At 43.4% G+C, this 13,618-nt stretch overlaps 1 protein-coding gene across 2 annotated transcripts in view; it reads right to left on the reverse strand.

Moving 5' to 3' along the window:
• The window catches only part of LOC120851300 (catenin alpha-2), a 1,370,085-nt gene that overhangs the window by 912,831 nt on the left and 443,636 nt on the right, over positions 1-13,618 (reverse strand). For both annotated transcript variants that reach the window (XM_040223986.1, XM_040223987.1), the window contains exon 4: positions 4,776-4,942. In XM_040223986.1, the coding sequence (XP_040079920.1) occupies positions 4,776-4,942 (167 nt within the window). The remainder of the gene's footprint in view (positions 1-4,775; positions 4,943-13,618) is intronic.

The raw sequence follows: 13,618 nt of genomic DNA on the forward strand, positions 1-13,618 counted from the left end.
GTGAGGGACACAAAATGAAGGCAGGCATTTTAGGAGAATAAATGGACTCTTCTTCATCTACTCAGTGAATTATTGATGCAAAAACATGGAAATATGTTTCTGATAAGAAAGCAATTCTGTCCATGTTCCTGTAAGTTACTCAGAAACAAGAAAATAAATCAATATCTGGAAAGAACAGCAATAAAGTTTTGGCACATGGCCTAAAAGATAAAAAGTAAAATATTATCTGTAATGCTCAAAGGTAAAATAGCTATGCGGTAGTTAACATGGCAGGAAGCTACAGGACTCCCTATAGTGTATTAATTAATCTTCAGATCCAACAGAAAATCAGCTTACTACTTTATTATCATTAGGAATCATCTGATATTCTGTTGCCCATCTATGTTCTATCATCCATTGGTAAAGAAATTCACCTTTATTGGGAAGAAACCTTGATAACAGTATAAATGACCATTTCTAACCTGCTCCATCAAAATAGGTAATGATATCTCCTTCACCTCACATGTGTGTCAGTTGCTCAGTCGTGTCCGACTCTCTGCGACTCCATGGACTGCAGCCCACCAGGCTCCTCTGTCCATGAGGATTTCCCAGACAAGAATACTGGAATGGGTTGCCTTTTCCTTCTCTAGGAGATCTTCTCAACCCAGGGATCAAACCCAATCTTCTGTGTCTCCTGCATTTGCAGGTGTGTTCGTCGCAAAGAGTCAGACACGACTGAGCAACTTCACCTCACCTCACCTCTTTACCACTTAGACACCTGGGAAAACCCTCATCTTAAGTTAAAAACAAATAAATAGATGCTAGCAGACAAATCTGTTTATGAGAGGATGTGCTGCTATGGAAAAAACAAAAATGCTAAGTAGAATTGTATACTATGTCTATTTGCAATTAATTGTTGACACATTGTCTTTTTTTACCTGGTTGGAGCACTAGTCCCATCATTTGACAACCTGATTGACTCAGTGAGAACACCAGAATCTGCAGTTCCCCATGGATGCCACAAGAGGGCACCATTCCACCACTACTGTCCCCTGCAGAGGTTATACTCTGAGTACAACAAATGTGTTATTTAGTCTTACAATCATTTTTAATTTTATTGCTGACAGTCTGACAGGACTACTTAATATTGCTGGGTTGACCTTTCCATATTTTGTGCTAAATCTTTTTTTTTTTTTTTTTAACTTCTCTTAATCTGCTGTGTCGGGAAGAGGATATAATTGACTCTACATTAGGACAGGCTGCAGTGTGATACTACCAGCGACAGCACTGGTCAAAACAGACGGATAAAAGGCAGTGTTCCAGGCATCAACTGGTGCCATGCAGCACTCTACAGACCCAGGCTTCATGAGCACCAGCCACGTGTGGGCCGTTCATTGAAAGTATTTTTTTAGCTTTCATCACTCCCCAGAAGGGGCAGAAATGGCTTTCCACAGAATGTGCATGCATGCGTATTCAGTCTTGTTCAACTCTTTGCGACTCCACAGACTGTAGCCTTCCAGGCTCCTCTGTCCATGAGATTCTCCAGGAAATATTGGAGTGGACCCTCCTCCAGGGGATCCTCCCAAGCCAGGAATCAAACTCATGTCTCCTGCATCTCCAGCACTGGCAGGCAGGTTTTTTTGTTTTTTTTTTTTTTTTAACCACTGAACCACCTGGGAATTCCAGCACAGAGAATGCTAACATATAAGATGTAAAGTTAATTTCCTTAGGTCCAATCCTGTTCTTCTTGTAAAAGAAGATGGTCCCTCTGGGGAAAGATTTTTCTTACAATGTGGCTTTTGAAGACTAGGCAGGTTGTAAGAGTAAGGAAAGAAAACTTTTTCTTCAACACGCTTGAGAACAAAGTCATCTATAGCCTAAAAGGTGCACATAACTCAGGTGGGGCTGCAGGAATAACAGCCAGTACTGTGGCCTGAGAGTGGTTGCGGAATCTGACAATGGAGACAGGTGCCACTGACCAGACACTTACTTTGCACAAGACTCTGTGATAAATGCATCATGGGAATTTCCCTGTTGAGAGCTCCCCACGGCTCTGAGGGCTGCACTGTCATTAGCCCTCATATCAACAGATGAGGTGTCTGAAACCCGAGTTTTTACATTAGTTTTACATTATATATTATTTTAGTTTTTACATTATATATACACATGGGCTTCCTAAATAGCTCAGTTGGTAAAGAATCCGCCTGCAATGCAGGAGACCCTGGTTCAATTCCTGGGCCGGGAAGATCTCCTGGAGAAGGGATAGGTTACCCACTCCACTATTCTTGGGCTTCCCTGGTGGCTCAGCTGATAAAGAATCTGCCTGCAATGAGTTCATCCTGGGTTCAGTCCCTGCATTGGGAAGATCCCCTGGAGAAGGGAAAGGCTATCCATTCCAATATTCTGGCCTGGAGAATTCCATGGACTATGCTGTATAGTTCATGGGGTTGCAAAGAGTTGGACATGACTGAGCGACTTTCACTTCCACTTTATACACATATTTATTGAAATACAGTTGATTTATAATGTTGTTAGTGCTGTACAGCAAAGGGATTCAGTTGTACATCTTTCTTTATATTCTTTTCCATTATAGTTTATCATATGACATTGAATATAGTTCCCTGTGCCATCTAGTAGGACCTTGTTTATTCATTCTCTATATAAAAGCTTACATCTGCTAACCCCAGCCTCCACTCGGTCCCTCCTCTAAGTACCCCCTGCCTTGGCACCCACCAATCTGTTTTCTATGCTTATGTTTTTACGTGGTGAGTTATGACAGGCTGGCAAGTGGACACCAAACACGATTACACCTAGGCTGTCTGACTCCAGCAGCCAAAAGGTTGAGCATAATGTTACACTGCCCCTCAATATCCTCTGAAACAGGTAGTCTCTCTGCATATTGCTCACCTTATCCAACTTGCAAGAGGCTTCCCTGGTTTCTGAGGCCTACTCTCTGGGGGCTTCCCAGGTGGTACTAGCAGAAAAGAACCCACCGACCAGTGAGGCAGACACAAGAGAGGGGGGTGCGATTCCTGGGTCAGGAAGATCCCCTGGAGGAGGGCACGGCAACCCACTCCAGTATTCTTGCCTGGAGAATCCCATGGACAGAGGAGCCTGATGGGCTACGATGGTCTATAGGGTCTATAGTTGGATACTCTTGAAGCGACTTAGCAGGCACACACTCTGTGGGAGAAAATTCCCAAGCAGGTTCTGCTCTGTGTCCCTTGGTTCCTCAGGCGCCTGCACAGGAACCATGGAGAGCGAGTGACACCTGCTTCGTGACCACGTGGCCCATGTTGGGGATGCTGGAATTGGAGGCCTTTCATGATATTGCAGAATTTATTTAAAAAATTGGAAATCTTGGCTCCTTTCTTGCGGCCAGCCCAAGTAAGGCTCTGCCTAAGAATTGTTGACACAGAACATTTGTGCTTTTGGAAGTTTCTCAGGGAACTCCCCTACTGGACGAATCTGAGATGGAAAGTGAGGTAAGAGCAGGTGGACATTCTTCATTTCCTATCTCACCTGTCCCTCATTGTTCATTTTAATGGGAAAAGAATATAAGACATTGAGGGAAAGTGATAAGGCAAGAATGGTAAGACCTGGGGGAACTAAGCCAACGATAGGTTGGTTCCCCAAAAACAAAAGTCCATGGTTCACACCCCATCACGTAAGGACCCCGAGATTAGTGCAGGGTTGTTGCCAATAGTCCAGAATGAAAGCCACAGCAGGCATGGGATAGAGATCCTTTAGGCAGAAGCCATGTTCCTAAGTAACTGTTCCGTCATCAAAGAGTAGAATCATCCAGGAGGGACCAGACACCAGTCAGCAACTAGGAAAGAGAGCAAAGTCTAGAAGTCATGGGCTGCGAACGCTGTACATGACCCCGAAAAATTTGTGACCAGGGCATGTGTCCACTTCCATTAAGAAACAGAAGGCTTAACTGGAACCAAGGGCTCCTGACAAGCAAGGGACATATGATGGGGTTGGTGGGGCACACGTGCACCCAGAGACCCAGTCCAGGTGTGTGAGATGAAAACTGATGCCGCAGGATTGACTTTAGTAAACAGTGGCTTCTTTTTACTGCCAGACTAAGGGAGGTTCAAAGTGCATAATTCTATAAAAGGGCAACGATAGAGCAGTTAACAAAATAGAATGTAGCAGGATCTATATTAAGGTGGGCAGAGGTGGTCAAGTGGCCAGCTGCCTAGAAAAGCTGAGTGTGTGTCCCATCACTCAGCATGTCCGACTCTGCAGCCCGCCAGGCTCCTCTGCCCATGGAATTGTCCAGGCAAGGATACTGGAGTGGATTGCCTTTTCCTTCCCCAGGGGAACTTCCTGACCCAGGGATCGAACACCAGTCTCCTGTGTCTTCCGCACTGGCAGGCAGGTTCTTTACCACTGTGCCACCAGGGAACCCCTAGAAGGGCTGGCCTGGCCTGAATTACTACAGGGAATTACTTCAGCACTGCTCTGAATCTCAAGACAAGACCAAGGTGGGCACCCCACACGAGGCCTCTGCAGCCTGAAAGATGCACAGTTTTGTACTCCAGGAAATAAGGGGAGATTTAAACTCCATGTTTTGAGAGAAGACAATTCAAGTGAATAATCTGTATCTTTGAAAAATATATTATTGAGTATAAACTGAGTATTAGAAAAATAAAGGGCATACCACTCGGGTGAGTAACCAAGTAACCCTGTATACGGTGACACATTGTCAGTCCAGGTCAGCACGGTACTACCCATGGTCAACACCACCACCCACATAAAGCATATTTTGATAAGTTCTACATACGTACAATTTTCAGATGAGACAAAAGCCTCATGACGTCCGCCATGTCTGCCAGGATGAGCAAGCGGGTCACAGCAGATAACAGAGCCCGTGCCGCCCGCACCATGGTGCCGCGCTTCACCGACGAGCAGGGGTCATCCGCAAACTCCGAAGAAGCGATGCGCATGGTCTCACCTGGAAGACAGACATGGAGACACACGTGGGTAGACAGGAAGCTCAGAGGCCGGCAGTCACAAAGATCTGTGGAGGGGTAATCAGAGCTCTCACTGCAAAACCACCCTGGCCAGGTGGTACCAGTTCCCTCAGTGAAGTTGAGATTTTCAAGTCAGACCCCTCAGTGGCCCCAGACAGGTGCTGTGAACAAGGCCCAAGTATGAAATTATGTTTCTAGAATCAATAAGGAATATGTTTGATTCAGTTTGTCTAAGAGTTGAGATGAATTTGCCCGACTTGAATCATTCTCACTCTCCAAGTCCCTTGAAACCAGTGGTATTTACTAGGCTAGTTGGTTTCTGACAGCTGAAGAATAAAGCTAACAGCTCCAGAGGGGAATGAAACTAAAGACTTTGACCTAATGAACTCTGTTCTCTTAATTGAGTTAAATAGACAATAACAGACTACAGAGATAGTCTGTGCATGCATGCTCAGTCACTCAGTTGTGTCTGACTCTTTGTGACCCCAGGGATACAAGCCCGTCAGGCTCCTCTGTCCATGGGACGCTCCAGGCAAGAATACTGGAGTAGGTTGCCATGCCCACCTCCAGGGGATCTTCCTGACCCCAGGGATCTAACCCAAGTCTCCTGCATTGGCAGGTGGATGTCATTCTGTGATACAGAGAACATTTATGAGACAATTGAACCAATTCAGCAAATACTTATTAGGCACATACTGGTAAAAATTCTCTACCAGAGTCTGGAAATGCAAAGGTGACTAAGAACACCCTGGCCCCAGGGAGTTCACAGTCAACCAGGACACACATTGTAAATACATACTTAAAATACGGAGATTACATGCCATCACAGACATATGACTAAGAATGAAGGCAAAAACGGAGGAGGAAGTGATTAACTCATTTAGTGTGAGGCTGGGGGAAAAACTGTCAATACTGATGCCCTTTGAAAAGCCAAGATGTGTTCACCTGGAAGATGAAGGTGGGCAGGGCGCCTACGGCAGCAGGAACACCAGGAGGCTCCAGAATTTGGAGGAGGGCGCTGAGCCCAGGGAAATGCAATCGCCTGAAGGTCACAGTGAGTGGGGGCTGTAGGCAAGAGAGGCGTCAGGGCCTGGGACACTGGGCAAGAGATTTGGACTGTGGCCTCAGGAGGAGATGACTTCACAGATTTTTATTTTGGCCACATTATGTAAAATAAGCTGGAGGGGTCAAGACTTGTGCAGAGAAAACAGGCAAATCTGAGAGAGCAGATGAGGACAGAGACCAGAAAAATAGGAATGAGATCCAGAGATAAGATCTGTATCAATGAGATGATGAAGGGAAACATGAAGAGACAATGGAGAGAATCAACGGATTTGGGGATTAATTACGTATGGGAGGGTTTCCCTGATGGCTCAAAAGTAAGGTATTTACCTGCAATGCAGGATATACAGGAGATGAAAGTTTGATCCCTGGATCGGGAAGATTCCCTGGAGGAGGAAACGGCAACCCACTCCAGTTTTCTTGCCTGGAAAATTCCACGGTCAGGGGAGCCTGACAGTATACAGTCTAGGGTCCCAAGGAGAAGGACACAACTGAGCACACACATGCGACATGGACGGAAACCATTGAGGAGTTGCAGGTAGTGGTGGATACAGACCCACCACGATGGGCTGGTACATATTTGCACAAAGGGACTCCCGGAGCGGGAAACAAAGGGAGGTCATTAACTACATGAGACGGGCCCATGTTCCTGGGGTGGATAGCTACCCATGGTACAGAGAACTAGGAAAAACCATAATGGAGCTTTGCACAGCAGAGCATATACAGGGGTACCAAGGTTTTGATAAGCCAGAAGAGTTCATATGACCAATGATTCAACTTAAGATGACACAATTCAGTCAATATTTTATTTACAAAATGATTATCATCTGTTCATCAAAACTAAGCTCATTTAAATAGTCAATTATTTCAATGAAAGTCTGTGCCTCCTAGAATTTTTTCCCAAGATATGAGGAAAAATAAGATACACTTCTCATAATTTTAGAGCTTCCCTGACAGCTCAGTCAGTAAATAATCGCCTGCAATGCAGGAGACCCTGGATGGATTCTTGGGTCAGGAAGATCCCCTGGAGAAGGAAACAGCTACCAACACCAGTATTCTTGGGCTTCCCTTGTGACTCAGCTGGTAAAGAATCCGCCTGCAATGCAGGAGACCTGGGTTCAATCCCTGGGTTGGGAAGATCCCCTGGTGAAGGGAACTGCTACCCACTCCAGTATTATGGCCTAGAGAATTCCATGGACTGTATAGCCCATGGGGTCACAAAGAGTCAGACACGACTGAGTGACTTTCATTTCACTCCCTCTCATCATTTTACAGGCAGATCAAAAGATAATACAATTCCCTCGTGTTGTAGTTATTTAAACCCTCCTTTTTGTACTTAGGAAATGTGGGTGTGTAAGGAAATATACTGTATGGCTGGATCTTTTAAAGAGGCTACCATCTATGATATGTATATGACACAGTTGCACAGCTTAGTCTTTATGCCTAGGCACAAATAGCTTGAAATACAACGACAGCATGGGAGAAGATTAAAAATTTTTTATTAGGATACTGGTGAATTGTCAAGATGTATGGCGCCGAAGAATTGATGCTTTTGACCTGTGGTGTTGGAGAAGACTCTTAAGAGACCCTTGAACTGCAAGGAAATCCAACCAGTCCATTCTAAAGGAAATTAGTCCTGGGTGTTCATTGGAAGGACTGACGCTAAAGCTGAAGCTCCAATACTTTGGCCACCTCATGCGAAGAGCTGCTGCTGCTGCTGCTGCTGCTGCTAAGTTGCTTCAGTCATGTCCGACTCTGTGCGACCCCATAGACGGCAGCCCACTAGGTTCCCTGGTCCCTGGGGTTCTCCAGGCAAGAACACTGGAGTGGGTTGCCATTTCCTTCTCCAGTACATGAAAGTGAGAAGTGAAAGTGAAGTCACTCAGTCGTGTCTGACTCTTTAGCGACCCCATGGACTGTAGCCTACCAGGCTCCTCCGTCCATGGGATTTTCCAGGCAAGGGTACTGGAGTGGGATGCCACTGCCTTCTCCGTGCGAAGAGTTGACTCATTGGAAAAGACCCTGATGTTGGGAGGGATTGGGGGCAGAAGGAGAAGGGGACGACAGAGGAAGAGATGGCTGGATGGCATCGCCGACTAGACGGACATGAGTTTGAGTAAACTCTGGGAGTTGGTGACGGACAGGGAGGCCTGGTGTTCTGCAATTCATGGGGTTGCAAAGAGTCGGGCATGACTGAGCGACTGAACTGAACTGAACTGATGGCTCTAGAGGCCTAAATAAACTTTAAGGTAGAGGTTGGCAATTAAGAGATGCATATTCATTGCTGTTCTGCCTTTTGGCTAAGATCAACTGAAGAGATACATATTCAATCCAATAGTCCACAGGCTTACACAAATATCCTCTAGGCCTATTCCTTTCCCTAAAAAAAGACTAAGCAGGTATCTGTGTGGTGAAGAGAAAGCTACTTCATTCTCACTCTGTAGAGTGCAGCCAGAAAAAAAAAAAACATTATATACCAAGGTGAATCTACTGAAATGTTGAGAGGGTCACCCTAAAAACTAGACATAAGTGCAAATGGTACTGTTAATGGATAAATCAATTGCTGCTGGAAGGGATCCACTTATTCAAGGAAGGGAGAAATTTTTTTCTGCAGGTGACCCCTAGGGAGCTACACTGTTGATATCAAATTTTTCAGGTTAAATTGCTACGAGCCATCGCTTGGGTAAGAGTGGACTATTCAGGCAGGGGTCTTCTCAGGAAAAAAGAAAGAGTCCTAATAAGAGAGTCACACCTCATTCCAGCTTATGGAGTAAACATGCCTAATTAAACTAATTTTCATACAGAGAGTAACCATGAAACAGGAAGGGGACAGAGTACAACATTTAAAAGGATAACATAGCCAGGGGACACAGCATAAACTGATTAGAACCAATTAGGTCCAATGGCCGATTCAACTTCTACTTGACCTTGAGCCTCAGTATAAGCTCACCGTAACACACTCCAGGCCCCCGATGGTTCTAACGTGCATGCTCAGTCGCGTCAGTCCTGTCTGACTCTTTCCGACCCTATGGACCACAGCTTGCCAGGCTCCTCCGTCCATGGGATTCTTCATGCAAGAATACTGGAGTGATTGCCATGCTCTCCTCCAAGGGATGTTCCCAACACAGGGATTGAACCCTCATCTCATTATGTCTCCTGCATTGGCAGGCAGGTTCTTTACCCACTGAGCCACCTGGGAATCCTAAAGATTCCAAGGATGACCAGAAAACATCAAAAGTGGGTGGTGGCCCAATTTCTGGAAAGTCCCACTCTTTACCAAAACAGTGGAATTCTCTTCCTACTCATTAGCCTATGAAATTGCATTGCATGCTAGCTCAGTCATGTCTGACTGTTTGCAACTCCATGGACTATACAGTCCATGGAATTCTCCAGGCCAGAATACAGGAGTGGGTGGCCTTTCCCTCCTCCAGGGGATCTTCCCAACCCAGGGATTGAACCCAGGTCTCCTTCACTGAAGGCAGATTCTTCACCAGTGGAGGCACAAGCTCCACCTGGGAAGCCCACTTAGTCTGTGAAATTATCCACCCTTATAAAAACTGACAATCCCATATCCTGGGGCCTCTCATTCCTCTTTTTCAATCTGAGATAGCCCACCTTCTTTCTATAGAGTATGTTTCCTCCCTGAGCAGACCTTCTTTCTCTTTACTATGGCTTACTCTTGAATTCTTTCCTGTATAAAGTCAAGAACCCACACATGGAGGCTGTCCCAAGGACTCAGATGTGACCTAGGATGTGACCATCCTTTAGCTCCTCACTCTCTTTTCTACAACAGCTCACTTCATCCAGATGCTGACTGGAGAGAAATACTGTCTCAAAGCCCAGGGGATAGCACTCAGCAGTATGGAGCTTTCGGGCAGAGCTAATCAGTGTGGGGGCCACAGCAGGTCCTCCTGGGAGGAGCTAGGGAGATGTCCATGAGAGAAAAAATGAGACCCAGAGACAAGAGACAGGAAGAGATCCACATTCGTAAATGTGACTCTGCAAATGGAAATGCCATGCTAAATTCTGAGATTATCCTCAAATAAATAATAGACCATTTAATCCAATATAAATTAAAACTAAAAACACAGTTGAAGCAGATACAAATGACTTCATGTTTTTAAAGGTTTCAAAGGATAGGCAAACTGAAGTCAGCTATAAATTTAATTCATTTTACATCCCTGTAGTTTTAGGATTACTAAAAGAAAACGGAAATCTATATTACAAAATGATAAGAGAGTTTATCAGAATAAAATCAGCTATTCACTCGGGAACTGCTTTTTCTATACAACTAAAATATTTACCTGAAAAATAGCATGTGTGTGTAGGAGCAGGAAGGGGACAATTAGGGGAGGGCACCAGAGCTGCCTGTTTCTTTTATATACACTCTTGTATTCAAGTTCATTAACTTGATTACAGACCAAAGGTCAGAGCAGGGCTTCTATGATCAAGCTTCTGATCCTCTAAAGCCACTACTACCTGCTGTAAAGAAGAAAAAAATAACATCTTCAAATAAGCGACTTAGAGGAAATAGTAATTAATATAAATACAGTGCTTCTATATAAAGGGCTATTTTGTAAGCATTATTCTAAAAGCTTTATACATATTAAGTCATGAATTAAAAGAGAATCTTTCTCTCTTTCTCTCTTTCTCCCTTCACATACTTGCAGGCAGATTCTTTACCACTAGCACCATCTGGGTCTTTAAAGTAACAAAGACTAAGGTCACATTCGGACATCTCTCCAACCATTCCAAAGTTTGTAAGATCAGCAATTATTCAACTTCTGTGTTTTAATCCCCTCAGTTGTAAAACAGGGGTGAAAATAATAATAGCTACCTTGTAAGATTTTCATTAAAGATAATCCATTCAAAGCACCCAGCATAAGACCTTACCAGTAATGGGCACTAACTCATTATTGAATAGCAAGGAGATCAAACCATCAATCCTAAAGGAAATCAACCCTGAATATTCACTGGAAAGACTGATGCTGAAGCTGAAGCTCCAGTACTTTGACCACCTGATGCAAAGAGCCTACTTATTGGAAAAGACCCTGATGCTGGGAAAGATTGAGGCCAAGAGGAGAAGGGGCAACGGAGGATGAGATGGTTGGATGGATGGCATCACCAACTCAATGGACATGAGTTTGAGCAAATTCCGGAGATACTGAAGGACAGGGAAACCTGGTGTGCTGCAGTTCTTGGGGTTTCAAAGAGTGGGACACAACTTAGTGACTGAACAACCACTGCAATAACTCATTAATACCATAGCTACTACTCTCACTGTGATCCTCTCCAATGAAACAAGAATAGTTGGTAAACTCCTGGTTAAAGATTTGGAAGTGCCTTTTGTGGCTGATTTCACTGCTTGTGCACACAGTAATATACAAGCAAGAAAACATCTGCCTGATAAAATTATATTACATTGAGGCATACTATACACCCTCCTGCCCACTCTCAAAGACGGTATTGGTGCTCAGTTTTCAAATTGGTGCTTATTTTGCTTCTTATGCTACCCAACTGGAGGAAATGGGAATGTTGCAAGGCTCCTGTAAAGCAAGAGTCACAATCCAAAAAATGGTTATTACTCTTTTGTCCAAATGCAGTAGAAGACTGTACTCTTGAAAACAGTAAACTGTGATGTGCTAAGCTTAAAAGAAAAATGGAGTTCAGAGAATCAGCACTGAATTCAGTATCATTTAATTTTTTTATAAAGTACAGAGAAAGGAAATTGATAAACATGGTCAATTTAAATGTCATTGTGCAGTGAAAGTGTTTTGAAATAACTGCACTATTAAAATGTATAATTAAACTAAAGCTGTTGTAAGTAAACAAAACCTATTGTAAGCAAACAAAACTAATATAAGTAAAGCAAATAAGCATGCAATAAATTTTTTATAAATCCCAAATTTCAATAACCCTCTATATATAAGGCAAATTTCTCTATAAGTAGAATACTGATGACTTCTTTATATTGTCAATCAATGTTTCCATTGATCAGTGTCTTTATTGTCCTACAACCATGATTACAAATCAAAACCCACTGAGATGTCAGTAGACTGATACATAGCACTTGTTAGTTGAAACGTAAGTTCAAAAACATCTTTTAATGTGATGAGGAAGCAAAAACAATACCACAACGTGCATTATGACTGAAGAGTAGAAATGATATTATTATAAAAAATGCTACCATCTAACCCTGAATGAAAACGGTAGGCTCACCATTCCAACATGAAAATATACAGGACACAGGTCTATTCTTGCTAAAGAAGATTACTGTTGTTCAATCACTAAGTAATGTCCAACTCTTTGAAACCCCATGGAATGCAGCACATCAAGATTCCTTGTCCTTCACCATCTCCCAGAGTTTGCTCAAACTCATATCCATTGAGTCAGTGACACCATCCAACCATCTCATCCTCCATTACTCACTTCTCTTCCTGCCCTCATTCTTTCCCAGCATCAGGGTTTTTTCCAATAATTTGGCTCTTTGCATCGCGTAGTCAAAGTATTGGAGCCTCAGCTTCAGCATCAGTCCTTCCAATGAATATTCAGAGTTGGTTTCCTTTAGGATTGACTGGTTTGACTTCCTGTCCAAGGGACTCTCAAAAGAGTCTTCACCAGCACCACAGTTGAACAATATCAGTTTTTGGTGCTTGGCCTTCATTGTTATAACTCTCACATCCATACATGATACTGGAAAAACGATAGCTTTGAGTATATGACCTTTGTTGGCAAAGTGATGTCTCAGCTTTTAAATACACTGTCTAGGTTTGTCACAGCTTTTCTTCCAAAGAGCAAGTGTCTTTTAATTTCGTGGCTGCAATCACCATCTGCAGTGATTTTGGAGCCCAAGAAAATAAAAAATCTGTCACTGTTTTCACTTTCTCCCCATTTATTTGCCATGAAATGATGGTACTGGATACATGATCTTAGTTTTCTTGAATGTTGAGTTTTAAGCCAGCCTTTTCACTCTCCTCTTTCACCCTCAAGAGGCTCTTTAGTACCTCCTCTCTTTCTGCCATTAGAGGGGAATTATCTATATATTTGAGGTTGTTGATATTTCTCCTAGCAAACTTGATTCCAGCTTGTGCTTCATCCAGCCTGGCATATGCATGATGTACTCTGCACAGAATTTAAATAAGCAGGGTGACAATACTCCTTTCCTAATTTGACGTACTCCTTTCCTAATTTGGAGCCACTCCATTGTTCCACATCTGGTTCTAATTGTTGTTTCTTGACCTTCAAACAGGTTTCTCAGGACACAGGTAAGGTGGTCTGGTATTCCCATCTCTTTAAGAATTTTCCACAGTTTGCTGTGATCCACGCAGTCAAAGGCTTTAGTGAAGTCAACAAAGCAGATCTTTTTCTGCAATTGCCTTGCTTTTTCTATGATCCAGCAGATGTTGACAATTTGATCTCTGGTTCCTCTGCCTTTTCTATATCCAACTTGAGGTCTGGGAGTTCTCAGTATATGTACTGTTGAAGCTGGCTTGAAGGGTTTTTGAGTATGACCTTGTTAGCATGTAAAGTTAGCACAACTGTGTGGCAGTTTGAACATTCTTTGGCATTACCTTTATTTGGGACTGGAATGAAAA

The sequence above is a fragment of the Oryx dammah genome, unplaced genomic scaffold (assembly GCF_014754425.2).
Source record: "Oryx dammah isolate SB20612 unplaced genomic scaffold, SCBI_Odam_1.1 HiC_scaffold_25, whole genome shotgun sequence".
NCBI classification, from domain to species: domain Eukaryota; kingdom Metazoa; phylum Chordata; class Mammalia; order Artiodactyla; family Bovidae; genus Oryx; species Oryx dammah.